The 16,266-nt window shown below is 39.2% G+C and overlaps 1 protein-coding gene across 1 annotated transcript; it reads right to left on the reverse strand.

The window, feature by feature from the left end:
• Positions 1-1,443: 1,443 nt before the first annotated feature.
• cabp7b (calcium binding protein 7b) lies at positions 1,444-15,745 on the reverse strand. The gene is made up of 5 exons (XM_034546999.1): positions 14,950-15,745; positions 2,879-3,022; positions 2,663-2,775; positions 2,194-2,341; positions 1,444-2,101 (listed from the first exon to the last, which is right to left on the reverse strand). The coding sequence occupies exons 1-5, from the start codon at positions 15,056-15,058 to the stop codon at positions 1,974-1,976; spliced, it is 642 nt and encodes a 213-aa protein (XP_034402890.1). The 5' UTR covers positions 15,059-15,745; the 3' UTR covers positions 1,444-1,973.
• Between the last annotated feature and the right edge of the window lie 521 nt (positions 15,746-16,266).

A 16,266-nucleotide genomic window follows, 5' to 3' on the forward strand; every position in this document is an offset into this window, starting at 1 on the left:
TACGAGTTGTGTGATGGTTATTTGTCTTTGAAGTCTGGGCTTTTTGAATAAATACACTTGCGCAAAATGTTGCCTGATATTTCATAGAGGGACTGCGATTTCCTCATGTGCTCAGCTTTATATTTTGACTTTATTGTTTCACTTCAGCTTCATTCTTAAACCTACATTGTTTCTGGGGAAACAGCGGTTTGATTTACAAACCACTCACCAAGGCTCAATCTGAGCTTTAAAACAAACCACTTATTGAAAATAAAAAAGACATCTTGAGGAATGGCCTGTGGGATCAGCGTACTTGATAACGTAATGTGGGTTTGAGGCTCAAGGGTTGTGTCACCACGTCATTTAACCCCTTTTCTTTTTCATTGTTTTTTTCAACCGCACTGTCCAGTGTGCTCTTGTGCTTTTTCACCAGTGTATTCCAATTGTTGGGCTCTTATTTTCATGGTTTGGGAAATTGACATATATTGTTTTCATGCCTTTAAACGTTAAGCCTTTGTTCCGTGCATTACGGGACCGCCTTTACTTCAGTTTAAGGCGAGTTATAGGACTTGTTAATTAATTAATTAATTGTTGTATAATAACATAATCCATCACAAAATATCAATCGATTTCTTTGTAGCATCTTTTTGAAAATATCAAAGCAGTGCACCTGACCAGCTCATGATTTCATGACAGCGTCTGCGTGTTCTCCTAAAGCCGTGTGCTTCACAAAGTCTACACAAGACCGCGAGTCTACCGCACGCCAGCAGCTTTGTGAGGCCTCGCAGTGCTTGGAGCTGAATGCTAAAGTCAGCATGGCAGCACACCAACAATGGCAATATTACCATTCCTATGTTTAGCAGGTATAATGTTTACCATGTTCTCCATGTTTAGTCTGCTAGCATGCTAACAGTTGCTAAGTAGCACCAAGCACAGATTACATCTGAGGTTAATTTGATTGTTAAATTCAGGGGATCCCCAAAGTGATTACAATTCATCCTGAGATAATTCACTCAAAACCACAGATGTCAACAAATCAGAGGATCACTAAAGTAATTGGGGAACCCTTAATGCCTGTACCACACTTTGAGGCAATTAATTCAGATATTTAGATATTTCACCGGATGAGTGAACACTTTGATCAGCTGGTGGCATTGCAGGAACATTTTGGGGATCACTGGCCTCAGTACAATTTATTCTCTGTCAATAATGAGCTTCTGTTTAAAATGTCACGGCGTTCCCTGGAACTGCTTTCGAAGTATTTCATTCTGGGTCAAAGTGATGAACTGACATACAGATATTGTTATAATTAGAGCCAATATGTTTCCAGAATACTCTAAATACTCCTTTTAACAGATGTGTGTTTAGCATTAGTCAGGCTACTCTTTTGTTAAGGTTTAGACTACAGATGATGCCAGGTTAGAAAAGTATGTTAAATAAGATGTGATTTGCACTTCTGGACAGAAAATCTTAGACACAGATGTAGACTTAAAAGACATTTATCAGGAAACCAGTCATCTATTGTTATGTTTTTTTGTCAGTGATTTAAAGCTACTTAACATGCGGCCCATCAACTTGTTTGTATTGCTTTATTACTATCATCAGTTATATCATTATTGGGTGCATTCTAAATGACAGAATTCTAGTCAACAACAGTAATATGTTTTGATATATTAGATACGGCACAGTTATTAGCCTACTACAGCAATTACTACAGTCTGCTTTCCCATCTAATTTCTTTGAATTAATGATATATTCTTCTTTTGAATACTAATCAGCCCTTGAAATGTTTTTCTTTCTATTTTTACCTTTATGCTTTTATTTGCGGTCATACAAAACCACTGCGCGACATCATTTTTGTCCATTATCGAGAGAAGCTGTGACAGAATCATCGTGACGAAAACATTGAGCAAAACCAAAAACATCATTTTTGGTTAATGTTTAAATTCCCATCGTCCTTCTTTAAATCTCTTTGTAACCAGCTGGTGTAGCATTTATTTCATTCCTCGGCGCAGCATTTGATTGGCTGCAATGAGCATAACGCTGATGATGAATGCAATGGCGAAGGCACAAATCAGGCTTTTACGCACACATGTGTGTTTTTCCTGTTGAGTTGGGCTTGCTGTGGAAAGATTGAGAAGAGATATTAGCACATCTAAGTGTCTCATCAGAGATTTTAAAATGTCTGAACAATGTGTGAAATAAAATACATACTGTCAATGTCCACATGGGACTCTGGACTGTTCAGGTGGCTCTCCTCGGTCATGATGATGTTCTCAATGTCTTTCATGGTGAGATGGTCACGGAAAGTGTCGTAAAGAAGTCTCTTAAGCTCATCCACAGTCAGTTTCTGCATGTCACACTGGGGAAGACGTCAAACACCAAGAAAGGTCTGATTAGCAGAGGAAAAACTTCTGTTTCAAAGCCCCTCAGTGATAAGCTGAAGGACATCAATAAATAGTGATCAGACGGTAGCTCCTGGCGAGCTAATCTACTGAATGCAGGGAGATGCATATATATATATATATATATATATATATATATATATATATATATATATATATATATTACTTCATGTCACGTACTGTAACTATCAGAGAGGTGTAGTATAATGTGAGAATAATGTAACACTGATAAAAGAAAAGGTGTAGACTTGATTGCAGATACGTATGCCAACATTTACCTTCCAAAACACTGAATCAAAGTCTGCTCCGTGAAACTTATCGGGCATTCCAGCAGCCGAGAGTTTAGGACCGAGCAATGTGACGAATTCATCAAAGCCAACTTGACCGTCACCTGATGAAACAGACAGAAAGACAAACCTGTCACTGTATAGCTAATGTGTTGGATTATATGCAACAGTCTTTTGAACTTGCCAGAGAGAGAGAGAGAGACATACCATCTATATCAAGTCTTTGGATGATGATCTCCAGCTCCACCTCATTGGGCATGTAGCCCAGTGAGCGCATGGCCATCCCCAGTTCCTGCTTTGAGATGAAGCCGTTCCCATCACGGTCAAATACTTTGAAAGCCTCACGGATCTCTGTTAGGAGAAGGAGGGCATTAATTATGTTAAGAGTGGAGAGAAAGGAGCCACGGCATGTTAATATAGATTTATCACAATTTCACACAGTGAGCACCAGCATGCTGGCTCAGTTGAGAATGGACACGATGTTTGTAGTAAGAGTTTAGGTTCCCGTAAAGCAGTTAGAAATGGTGTTGACTTAAGAATCCCAGGCAGTTACACTCAAAGTCCAAGCTTGAAAAGCGTAATCCCTGTTTCTTAGAGGAAAGGGAGGCACATCTGAATATTTAATGTGTGAGGAGTGAAAATTGCAGTGAGAGAGCAGTTGTTTTTGCTAATACTGCACATGTAGTAAAGGATATTTATATATATATATATATATATATATATATATATATATATATATATATATATATATATATATATATATTCTTATTTTTCAATAATTCCCACGAAAATTCCTACACCAACAGTGAGAGACTGTAATGTTTCAGCTCTGTGATGAGAGACAGAGACTGTAATTGAATGTTTCAGCTCTGTGATGAGACACAGAGACTGTAGTTGAATGTTTCTGTCAGTTCTGGTTTGTCAGCAGGATTTCAGATAAACGACTGGCCTGATTTTCATGACACTTGATGGAAGAATGTAGCATAGGCCAATGAAGAAACTATTCAATTTCAGATTGGATTGGCGGTGCTCTGTGCTCTCTGAGTGTGCTCCTAGTTCTATTTCGTTACCTGGCCTGTTATATTATAAAATATCTTTCGGTTGAGATCATATGGTGCAAAGTCCTTGTTAGTCACAGAGAACTTCACACCTGTTACAATGGCCATAGCACAATTGTTTGTGAAAGAAAGCGGCGCGCAGGTTCATGTGTTTATAATTAACCACAACTTTTGGTGAATGATCCATAAACATTGCCATCCTCACCCTGCATCCCAATATTCTCTTTGAAGTGGTAAAAGGAGCAGTTGAACATCAAAGGCACCGGACCTCTGTGGCTCTTTTTGATGTAGATAGATCCTCATATATACAAGACTTTTCAATGAGACTCTTCAATGCTCAGTTACATGTCATTCGATAAAACACAACATGCAATTAAGAAAATTGCATTTTAGGATATTAACTTCTACCAATTTATAAATGAACAATGTACAAGCTAACATGTTCATGTACAATGCTCGACTGAGATACTTGAAACGGAAAAGGGAAAGTGCTGAGAAGAGCAAGGAAATGAACATGCTAATCAACATAATTGACAATGGGACTAGATTGGCTACAGTACCCAGTCCCACCACTGGGCTCTGGAGCCAATCCTGGGTCAGTCAGGTCACGTCATCAAACTTCAACATAAGCTCAAACATAAACTCACCTCTACATTCAGTTTTAATGCAAGAGCTTGTATGGAACTTCCTATGAACTTCAAATGAATGCATTATACTCACTGCTTCTCTCATGGAGAACAATCATTTGCATGCAAGTATGTGTTTGGGAAAGCAACACCCGCAATTTGTATTCAAGTGGACAAGACCCTATCATCCATCTTGTGAACATGAATGACGGAGAGACTGCGGTTTTCAGATCTAAACCCAACGTGGCAGATTTCAACCTAGTGAGACACTAGAACTGTTGCAGTACGCCTTTTGTCTTTGGTGCAGTCATTGAGGTCTTTCTGAAAAAGGGACACTGTCCGTGACATATCAGACACAACATATTTGTCTAAATTACAGCCAGCAGTGCTGTTTGAGTTTTTTTTATCCTCCTAAGCACCACCCTAGAGTCAATGTCACGACCCCTGGCGCCAATAACAAATAATGAATTCACTGAGCCAGCTGAGCAGTGGCTGGACTACTGATGTCTCACACCATAAGAAAGGAATATTAAAAAAACTAAAATTAATGTACAGATGAATCCACTCTGTCTCTGCTTCTCTGAAAAGGAAAACTTCATTATAATCTCTGATTTATCACCTAGTTTTAAAACACAGAATTACAATTATTTACTTTCTTCAAGACAATGTTTTGGCCTTCCATAAACAACATTACTCGATGTTCTCTCTTTATCATCCACCCTTTCCCATCTCAATATTTTAGCTTATTTACATAATTTAAAATGTTGTTTAATTTTAATATAGGACATTAAATTCATTATATTTATATTTATATAGATCTTACATTTATTTTCCACGAATTTACAGAGGCATTGTAGACATCTTCATTTCCCATGGGCCCATATTTTGAAGTTAATTTGTACTGCAATGCAGAAGGTCGACACATAATGTGAACACCATATGGTGCAACACAGCACAAGTGCAACCTTTGAAATACATCACTGATACATTATAAGCTTCATAAACGCATTAGGATTATTTGACATTATCATGTCCGACTCGTGCATGTCATAGTTAGTAAATCTTAAAACAAATCATTATGGAGCGGTGGCAATATCAGACCAACACAGATGCATTTAGACATATATACATATGTACAAAGAGTATACACATGTGATACTACAGAACCACCACCATTGTTGTTTGATGTAAACATTCAACAGACACAGATGTTGCTCTGAGTCCTTGAGTGTGCAACAGCCTGGTTACCTAACGTCAGGGCCAAGCCATGAAAGTCCTTGTACATTATGTAATCACAAGATTTTCTATTTAATTAATTCAGCATTTCCTGCAGCAGCCAGTAACCAATGTCTGTATGAGCAAAGCTTTTAGGGTTCATCCTGCTGATAGGAGGAGAACCGTCTGGGCGGTCCTTCTGTGTGGAGTTTGCATGTTCTCCCCGTGGCAGCGTGGGTTCCCTCCGGGTTCTCCGGCTTCCTCCCACAGTCCAAAAACATGCAGCTCAGGTTAATTGGACTCTAAATTGCCCGTAGGTGTTAATGTGAGCATGAATGGTTGTCTGTCTCTATATGTGACTGGCAACCTGTCCAGGGTGAGCCTTGCCTTCGCCAAATGTCAGCTGGGATGGGCTCCTAAATAGGATAAACGGTTTGGATAATGGAATGGATTAAGTAATCGCTCAAGTCAGTGACAATAAGTTGACTGTAAAAATGCAGTAAAATATTGTCAGTGACATTTTATGACCAATTTGTCACAATATTTTAGAGTGTCTGTCCTTGAGATAATGGCCTTGACTGTAACACTGAGTCAAACTAAATACGTCATCAGTGAGTCAAGTCAAGGGTAGAAACATGGACATGGGTGTGTCCACACCAACAAATATGCTCTTCTAGATTGAACAAACAGGAAGCAAACACTTTGTTTATGTGTTAGAGGGATCATTGACGTGACAAACATTCAGTTTGTGCAAAGATAATGAATCTAACAAGTTGGAGACTTTGCTGTTATTTTTTTAGAGGGCGATCGTATAAAGCTTGCAATATAATTACTGTCAACTTTGGGTACAACAAAATCAAACTCGCAGTGTGTAAATCATCAATAACAAATATGCTTTGAGTCTGTAACAACCTTTGTCTAAATTAGTAAATATATATATATAAATATGTCATCTGGTAATGTGCCTTCTTTACTTCCTTGACAGGTGCTACATCGTCCTAAAAAGGATTCAGGGGTCCACAGAGGAAATATCCTTTTTACTTTGTGGCACAATAATATCTTAGATGTAATCCAGTGCAAAGGGCAAAGATGATATTACAACAAACTGAAGTTTACTGAAAGGAAAATGATTTGACCAAATCATCAGATTTTGCAAAGCCACTACAAAATGAAATAATGACTGACAATTTCATGGCAGGTTAGACCAACAGCTGCCAAGCAATCATGATGCTGATTGTTTCCTGAAGAGCAAACCGACTGTTTGATGTTAATTTATTCTGCAATGTAGAGCAGTTTGTTTTAGCGTATTTGACTTGATTTCCACCGCTTGTCTTTCACTCATCATCTTATTAAACCAGGTGTTCTCCTCATCCGTCTCAACTCACAGATTACTTCTTGGCTCAATCTCAAACTTCCCACGAAAGGACTAAGCCCTCGGAAACTATTAGGAGCTGGTATAGAATTTGTGATAAGCTTGATATTATGTGTCCCGAACATCAAAGAGACACCTTTGCCAACCCTGAGATCTAAACCTAGGACTTAAAAGTCTGCTGACCTTCCAAGTGAGTTAAAACAGAACATGAGGACCACCAGATCTTATTGACCTTTTTGACCAACCAGCAGAGTGATTCATGCTGGTGCAGCTAAAAGCATCCATGAAAAAGGGCTGAGGCCAAGAAGCCCTCTGCTGCACAGTGGCAGAATGCCGTTGCCACTGGCAGCAGCAGAAAGGCCATTGAAGCTCGCTCACCTAAGCAATTGGGAAAATCCCAAATAAGGGCTTTAAGCCAGAAGAAGAGTGTGGGAAACCAACACACTGTTTTGCCTCACTTTGATATCCAACGCCTTTCATTTGATTTGAAAATAAGCTAATGTTCCTCATTGTGATTATTTATATTGGTATGTTTATCAAGGATGTGACTTTTCTTTTAAATTGACTTTAAAATGTAAAACTAGAAAGGCACTTGGAGAGCGCAGACCTTCGCTAAGGCCATTTCAATAAGTGCAAAATAATGCATCTGTCCAGCCTGCCATTTGTATCGGCTTGAAAATGTGACGGGTCATGCTACAACCATCCACAATTGTTCAGGAAAATTGGGCCAATTCCTTTTCTGTAATGCTTCGGAAAAATAGACAAAGAACAACACGCAAACAAACCAACTAACTGAACCGAAGACATAACAACCTCCTCGGTGGAGAAAATAATACATTTGCAAAACAACTGGCAAGTCCGGATTCATTACCTTTTTTGAAATTGTTTTTAGAAAGAGCTCCCCTGGCTTTCTGCCTAATCAGTCACTTGCCAAAAGTTTCTGTGAAACCAGAGGTTTCTGTGAATTTGCTGGAACTGTTAACTGGACAGAAAGTACATGAATCAGAGTTTGTCTTTGTCAATTATATGCATTGGAGAATACACAATCAAACATGTGAGGTTCAGGGGAAACAAGTGTTGTCTTTATAAAAAAGACAACACTGTTATCCTTGAGGTTTTCCTTGAGGAAAGAAGCCCGACAGTGAATGTCCAGTTCTCAGCAAAAATCCCTCTTCACCCTCAGTAACGATGATGACATGCACAGGAAACGGTAATGGAGTTAATACAGCAGGAGGTAGATGAAGAGGTCTCTTTGCTCCACAGGAACTGAAGAGAAGAGAACAACAGGCGGTCTCCAGTCCAAAGTTGCTGTATGTGCATGCATGGACTTAACCTGCAACACCATTCGCAATAGGTTTCGTCTCAGAACCGTCACCACATTATAAAGCTGCTATCGGATGTCAATTGAGTTGTTTCTAACCCAGATGAGTTACTGTATTTGCTTTGTCACATTCAAAAACTGAACATCAATTTACACAGAAAAGGGGAGATTCATGTCTCTTCACTAATAACAGGATATTTTGGGTCAATCTAAGACGAAAGGGGATGCAAATAAAGAAATTGGATAGATTCCTAATATAGGAATGTTTTTACAGCAACCTCAGACTTCAAGTTCACAGGTGAGTAATATCCCTTTAAGTGAGCAGTGTTTAGGATTTAGTGGGATCTAGCGGTGAGGTTGCAGATTTATTGAAACCAAATGATTACCACTCTCCGCACCCCTCCCTTTGTAGGAAACTATACGGTGACCTTCAGGTAATGTAAACAACATGAAAGGTCCTTAGAGCCAGTGTTTGGTTTGTCCATTCTGGGCTACTGTAGAAACACGATAGACCCGCTCCATATGTAGTTATTAAGGGCTTATTCAAAGTGGAAAATAACATAATTCTCAGTTTCTAGTGTTTATACACTAATGAATGGATATTATATTCAATTTCTGCCATAATAGACCCTTAAATCCTTTTAAAAATAAAAACGGTGGGGTTGTGTGTGTCACAAACTGGCTCAGGTAATGTGGCTCAAGTCCATGCAATGTTATACTTAAAACCGAACATAATTAATTAAACTAAGGTTCACACAAATGAACAGTGGAGCGTGGAGGTCAGCAAATGAAAGCGGAGCATGGGCGTGTGTCGTATGAGCATATGAAGCTGTCGAAGGTGCAAAAACAGAAGGCACTAATGCAGGGTGGGCGTCTGCTGTAGGAGAGACAGGGTGCACATGGACCAGCTTTTATAGCCTGAAGGCCCAGGTGAGCGCAATCAAGCTAACGACCCTGCCATGTCAGCCGACTGCCTGCTGTGGTCGGCCAGCACAACCAGGACAATGGGCCGGGGCGTCACATCTGTTCCTAAAATAACATGGTTTTCTTATTAAAATAAAACTCATTGGGGTAGTTACAGGAAATTGTTTAGAGGATAAAAAAAAAATCTTCACCGGGAGATGAATCAGACTCTTTTCATTAAATAAGAGCCCCTCTCAGGTGGTTACAGTAACAACGATATGATGACACCCATGACATCCTTCTCTCTGATATTGGAGGGGAAAAAACATGTGAATCATATTTACCAGAGGCAACACAAATAAATATGCTGTACAGCTGAGAGGGCCTTAATGGAGAAATATAATAGGTTGACACATCATACAAATAATGTCAGAGGACCGCAAATGTACAAATAAATAATAAGGGCTGTGAAAATACTACTAAATTGTGCTGCAACTGCTATCAACACTATGATCTTCAAAATCCAACTGATGTTTCTGGCTGACTATAAACCCAAAAGTACACAAGCAAAAATCTCACATCAATAATAGTCAAACAGGAATCTATTTATGTTTGTATGGTGCTAGATTTTTAATTAGGTAACTACAGTAGCTTGCTATTGTTTAATTTGTATGGATGCTCTAGAAGTGAACACTTTACTGAATACCATATTTATACAAAACTGATCGAGTCTGCACTAGCAAAAGTATTTTACAAAATTATCACAAAAATGAGGTCAGAGGTGACTGGATAAACACAGGCAGTGTGAACTGAATTAGTCAAAAATACAATATGATGAATCATGATGCGACAAGACACGATACACCATACGGTACTTTGTTGCCCCTGTAGAGAGTCTTATAATAAAAAAGATCAATCCCCCCCATCATCCCAGGTCCCACACATTGACACCTCATCTGGGATGTACTGCATCTTCACATTATTACATTTACATACAACACACAGCGTCACCAGAGACGTCGTAGAGGACGCGCTCCACACGCCCTGCAGCTAAAACAGCTCCTGCTGTCAAAAAATCTTAAATACTTCCACTACCTGCAGCTTTCTGCAGGCTGAGGTGAAATTATGTTATGTGTTCATTTGTGGGGAATTGAATAATTACTAACAGCCAGAGCTTGACTTTATTTTCCAGCCGTGACAGCATGTGGTTTTTGTTGCCACGATAGTGTCACAACTAGGTGTGTCGTTGAGATCAAAATGAAGGAAGAGGTCAAAGATACGTGTTGTCTGGGTAAGGATGTCATAAATAATTTAAGAAAACCTTGTTAACGTTAAAAACAAGGAAACAGGCTGATTAACATTCTTTTTTTCCTGATGTTTTCTCTTGAGAATATGATCATCTCTCTTACTAATAGACGGAGGCGCAGCTATGTGAGATTAATTAAACCAACGAATCCTTCGGGTCATTGTACATGCTGCAGCCTCAGATTGAAACTTTGTGGGTAATTTGGCCTGCAGCTCCTCTAACCTCTCAGTTATATTGAAAGACAATAGTAGCAGATTTTATATTTCTGTCCAAGTTTTTATAGTTTAACATTTGCATCCCAATTCAGTGGGATGATGTAAATGAAATATCTTTGTTTTCAACAGACAGGAAAAGGGAAGAGTAAGGACACTCATAATGAACATCTTGTAACCGTGTTAAATGATGTTGTTTGTAACTATGAAGGTGACAACCGTAATGACCAGACATTTATCATTGACCACAGAGGAAGTCACAATAAACTACTACGATGTACGTGTCATGTCTCTAGCTTTGTAACCTTGCTGTTATCAGTTTGCTGTGAAATAAAACCACTATGAATGTGTGAAGAACATCTCCAGCCATTGCAAAGCTGACCTGACAAATATCCCTCTGTATGTGTGTACAGTATATTTACAGATATAGAGCCCTGACTGCTGTTATGCAGTAACACACACAGAGCACACACATACGAGTCATTTTTTGACAATGTCGTTGCAAAGAAACATTACATTTGTACGCACAAAGACGACAGCTTTGCATACAAAGTGGAAGACTACACTTCGCCACAATGCCTGACGTCTGGGGGATTCTCCTGCTGGCTGTGATCTATAAATACTGTTCACATCCTCCATCAGCGGTGCACCGAGGAGTGATACAAGCTCGAAGAGACCTCCAAGAGTTTAACTGCCGGGAAGTCATGATTGTTGAGCCGTAAAACGAGAGTCTTATCAGTTTCAACACATGTGCAGTTTGAGTGTCTGCCAGCTTAATGTAAGTTATGACATGTGTTTTAGTACTTGTAATATTGACACGGTAAGATCCTTTTTTAAATAGGACATTTGTTATAATTATTATATATTTATTATTAAATGGGTTTATGTCGAGTGTCTTTAAATTATTTCTGATTATGGTCATTGAGTCTAATCATTCTGAATATTTCTACAGATCACTCTAATACCTCACATATACTATAAGTGCAAGCACATAGTCACATGATTAGACATTGCTTTGTTTACATTTGTGAGTGTAATTATAAAAGGTAATGGCAATGCACGTTGGCCAACGTATCATAGATGCATTCAGGTAGTTCATGCATAATGGGCTGAACTTGGCTCTGGACCTTGGTTTTAATATTGCGCTTATTAAATGGGGATACACTTGGAACAGCACAATGTCCACATATTTCACACAGGGTAATCACACACATACATGTGAAATGGATGTGTGGGTACTGCTCTGTCACTGGCATGAATAAGTAGCATTAGTGACAACATAATGGGATTAACAGAGACAACCTAACAAGCCAATGCCAAAAGTAAGTCCTTTAAAAGGTACATTAATTAGAACAACTCAAGTTTAAACTAAGCAAGTTTTAGATGAGACATTCAAAAGGCTCAAATCCATAAGCATAGGCCTTTGTACTGTTTTAGACTAAACTGTACTACAGTTGCTTGCACAGTAGTAATGGTTTGAATACATATCAGGGTTTATGACAACTGCATGACACACAAGCGAAGGAGAGGGCAGGAAGCCTTGCCACTGACCTGCAGGCAACCATCTGTTCGAAAAACATTCCCTGGAAACCACAGAACCATTAAGAGCTGTGAGTATTAATCAGCCTCCCTAAAACTCACCCAGTACACACAACAGTGACAGTGTGTCTTTAATCCTCACTATTTGCTTCAATCTATTGAGATATATCTACATATTGTAGCCAATGTCTAATATAGTTATGATAAATGCAGTTAATATTGTAGATATGATTGTGATCCACCTACAATATCCGATTAAAGATCACACATGTCTTGAGACGGCAGGATTACAACGATTTTCAGATAATCTCTACGTGTAATCTCGAGTGTGCCACTGAATAATTACATCCACATTTTAGTGGTAATTATAAGCATTTCTTTTATCGATGCATTATAATTACATTTGAATGACGCTACTTGCAAAAGTATTTTTTATATAGTAAGAAAAATCATTAAATGTGTTAGTAAATAATTAATGAATCTATTTTTGAATGATGAACAGTGTCTTCCTTTTTCCTTCCTATTCTTCTTTAACTTGTAATTATTATATTGCTAAAAACGCACATCATAGGAAATTGAGTTATCCATTGAGAAATGAATTTTATAGAGAAAACGTTTTCAACTTTATCATTAAATAAAGAAACAGGGAGTTAGTTGATTTTAGTCGGAGTGTTTCTGGACCAGCTTCTCGTCGCCATCTGAGATTCTGCAGCTCAAGATACTTCTGCATTTGTTTTCATCTGGATTCTATAAAGTCAAAATAAGGACACAGCATTACTCTACTTATTTCAGTGTTAGTTGTGTAGTCATCTACCAAAGATTGATCCATGTATAGCAGTTCAGTCACAGTGATGTGTTAGAGTAATCTGTTTCTCAGACAATCCCAAATTAAACTGGGTATACACACACCTTGCTGGGGAAAAAGATATTATCATAATCATAAATATGATTAGGGAGAGTAATTACATGGGTTTAGCAATTAGGGAACTTCCGCCCTGCAGTAATTAAAGATGTTGGGGATGAAAAAACATACATCAGCTGTTTTGCAAACCTCTGAGAAAAAAAGAGCATTTTTTGCTCAGAAACACTGGATCGACCGCAGTGCACAGACCAACAACTGCAGCTCCCACGCTGTGTGTGAAGGTGGAGCAGTGTGGAGTCAAGGGCAGTTGGTAAGTGGGAGGTTGCTGATTCTGTCTGTCTCAGGATCTGTAATGGAAGACGTTCATCTGAAACTCTCATACCTCCCTCAACAGCTACAAGCAGAGAGCTCTTTAACACACTTGGAGACAACAGGTAGAGTCCTGTTTACCCTGGGCGCTGCCGAGTTGTGAGGCCATGTACATGTGCTCAGTGAATCTTCGCTGAGTAAATACAGTCACGGTTGAATTGTCTGTCTCTGTTCTGAATATGTAATAGCTATCAATCAGAAAACTACAGTTTGAAAAGGATTCTCCACTACTTGAAAGGCTGTGTCGTCAACGACTGCACAGCATCTCGTGCAACACACACCACTCGATTTTACTGTTCCTCTAAATTCTTGCTTTTTCATACCCAACCTTTTAATTAAATGCATGTTGTCATTGCAGATAGTGGATTTTCAATGTCAAATGAGTGGCTCAAAGGAAGGGCAGACAGCCACTTGTGGGCGCGGGCAACCTGCAGACAAAAGAAAGGGAAATGGAATTCCCTCTGAATAAAAGACTTGGTGATATCAAATCTGATCTGAGTTATTTCTTTATTGTAGTCTGCCAGGCGTTGCTCCAAATCACTGCCAGCTGTGCTTTCTCACGATAAGGACCATTTGGCAAAACAAAGCCTCCTTCTCAACAGCTCTGCACTATATGGCTTCTATTGAACGCACAATCACTGCTCTAATGAATCTTTTAGATGGACTAATTGCAACACTGTGGATGGTCATTTTTTTTTTATTAATCAAAGATGAAATACATCATACAAACCGGAAAGAGATGAGAGGATTTAATTCAAGTCTCAAAAATGAATCAATCTCCTATCTTATATCTGAGTTTAACATGGGATGGATTTTCTAGAAATTATAATGTAATCTTTTATTGTATACGTTTCCCCTTCATCACAGCCCTTTTCTCTATTTCAGGCTCTCTTTCTTTTGTTGTGCAAATTTCAAGCATTGTCCCCCTGAATCTTGGCTCAAGCACACACGACTTACAGTAAGTGACATCCAGTGCCGTTAAGTCTAACAGGTGCCATGGATACAGGAGATATATAACAGTGTCTTTTACTCAGGTTTATGACAATGTGCTATGTGTGGAGAACTTGGCATGTGCTGAAAATCTGGAGGATTATTATATTATTGCTATTATTATTAGAGGATAATGTGACATTTTGAAATGAAGTTCAAATGACAACATATCAGAAGCAATAATGTGTCAAAAGAAAGACAGTCGAAGATGAATGTAAATATACAGTTCTTATGTGTATCTAGATTTTGTGAAACATTTAAACCTTAAACATAATGAAGAAAATCTATTTTTTTTTACAAGCAGACCGCTTATTAGTGTCACATTTGTGGATGAGGAAAAGCAGCGCGCGCCGTCTGGAGCTCTCCCGGGTCCTGAACTGGTTTGCCAGGTGGACGCTGCATCCAGATGTAACAACTCTTTAACATTACAACACAAACACACACGCACGCACACACACACACACACACACACACACACACACACACACACACACACGAGGCTCACCTTCCACCTCATCCTCGGGCAGGATAACCGGGGTCCGGTAGGCGAGGACATCTGGAATAGTGCAAAGTCCTTTGTACATGAACCTGGTGGTCACGGCACGCACGGGCATTTCTACGAGAGGAAACCAACTGTGTCGCGATCTTCATAAATCCTGTAGCTCTCCGGAGTTTTGAGACAGACCCGTTGCTATATGCTGTCTTTGATGAGCAAAAGGAAACAGCAACTCCCCCCTCTGCGCAAAGTTCAACCCTAATCCTATCGCCTTGCAATGAGCTGCGTGTTTAACCAAGAATATGCAGCTTTGGTTTCAATGTATAGCCCGTAGCAGATTATATGGAGCAAATACGGAATACCATTTCCATAAAAGAAATTAAAATGAAAACTTTTACTTCATAGCGTGTTGGCCATAAATATATTGATTAGCTCATGTGCTAATTAAGTCAAACATGGTACACGGGCTACTTTGTCTTCTATAGCTCGTGCATAAAAAAAAATAATTGAAAAAATGACCATGAACAAATATCGGCACTTAATCGACCTTTTTCGCTGTTGGTGTCGTTGATTCTTGTTCTTTCAAACTGTCTATTTCCGACGTAATCTGCTTCACTCTTCTCCCCCGTGAGTGCATCTTCTTAAGAAGAAGAAAACGAACCAACGATACAAGAAAGCCTCGGCGCTGATGAGCTGATCCGGTAAACAAGGTTCAAACACAAGCGTGTCACATTTCTTTTTTCCTGGAGAGCAGCTTCGAGGGATTTTTCCTGGGTGACCCCCTTCTCGTCTGATACAGACACCCTGTCTGAGGCAATGATCATCTCTCTCTCTCTCTCCACTCCAATCTCATTGGGCTCTCACAGAGCAGAGCACACACACAGCACGCACACGCACGCACATACACAGACACACGCACACACACACGCACACACACACGCACACACACACACACACGCCTCCCTCATACGGCTGCTACTGTCACAGCGGAGTCTATTGGACCGTTTCCAAATTATAAAGGGATCATCTTAATTTGCTGTTAAAATAAGTCAGAATTCCAAAAATACATTTAGGCAAATATAAAAGGTTCCATGTTGCATAGCTTCATAAAAAGAAAGTAAGAAGTGAGGCTCTTGAGCTCTTTGCCATATCAGGCTGGAGGCTAAATGGAACATTTAATTAAGCCTGCAAGCAACTTATTGAGCACAGTTCAGGCACTCAATAAGTTCATAATCAAACATGAATTCTGTAAAAATTCTGTAAAAATGTAAAAATCTGAGCTATGTCTTTGAGAGGCTCCAAGGTAACCACCATCAAAGACCAAAG

Source organism: Cyclopterus lumpus, chromosome 12 (genome assembly GCF_009769545.1).
Source record: "Cyclopterus lumpus isolate fCycLum1 chromosome 12, fCycLum1.pri, whole genome shotgun sequence".
Classification (NCBI taxonomy): Eukaryota; Metazoa; Chordata; class Actinopteri; order Perciformes; family Cyclopteridae; genus Cyclopterus; species Cyclopterus lumpus.

What these genes read in the sequence shown, in the direction of transcription:
- cabp7b (XM_034546999.1), bottom strand. Translation starts at nt 15,058, where the DNA reads ATGCCCGTGCGTGCCGTGACCACCAGGTTCATGTACAAAGGACTTTGC. An exon ending in GCCCGAGGATGAGGTGGAAG is followed by an intron (nt 3,023 to 14,949) that starts GTGAGCCTCGTG and finishes TTCTCCTAACAG; the next exon opens with AGATCCGTGAGGCTTTCAAA. An exon ending in TTGATTCAGTGTTTTGGAAG is followed by an intron (nt 2,342 to 2,662) that starts GTAAATGTTGGC and finishes CGTCTTCCCCAG; the next exon opens with TGTGACATGCAGAAACTGAC.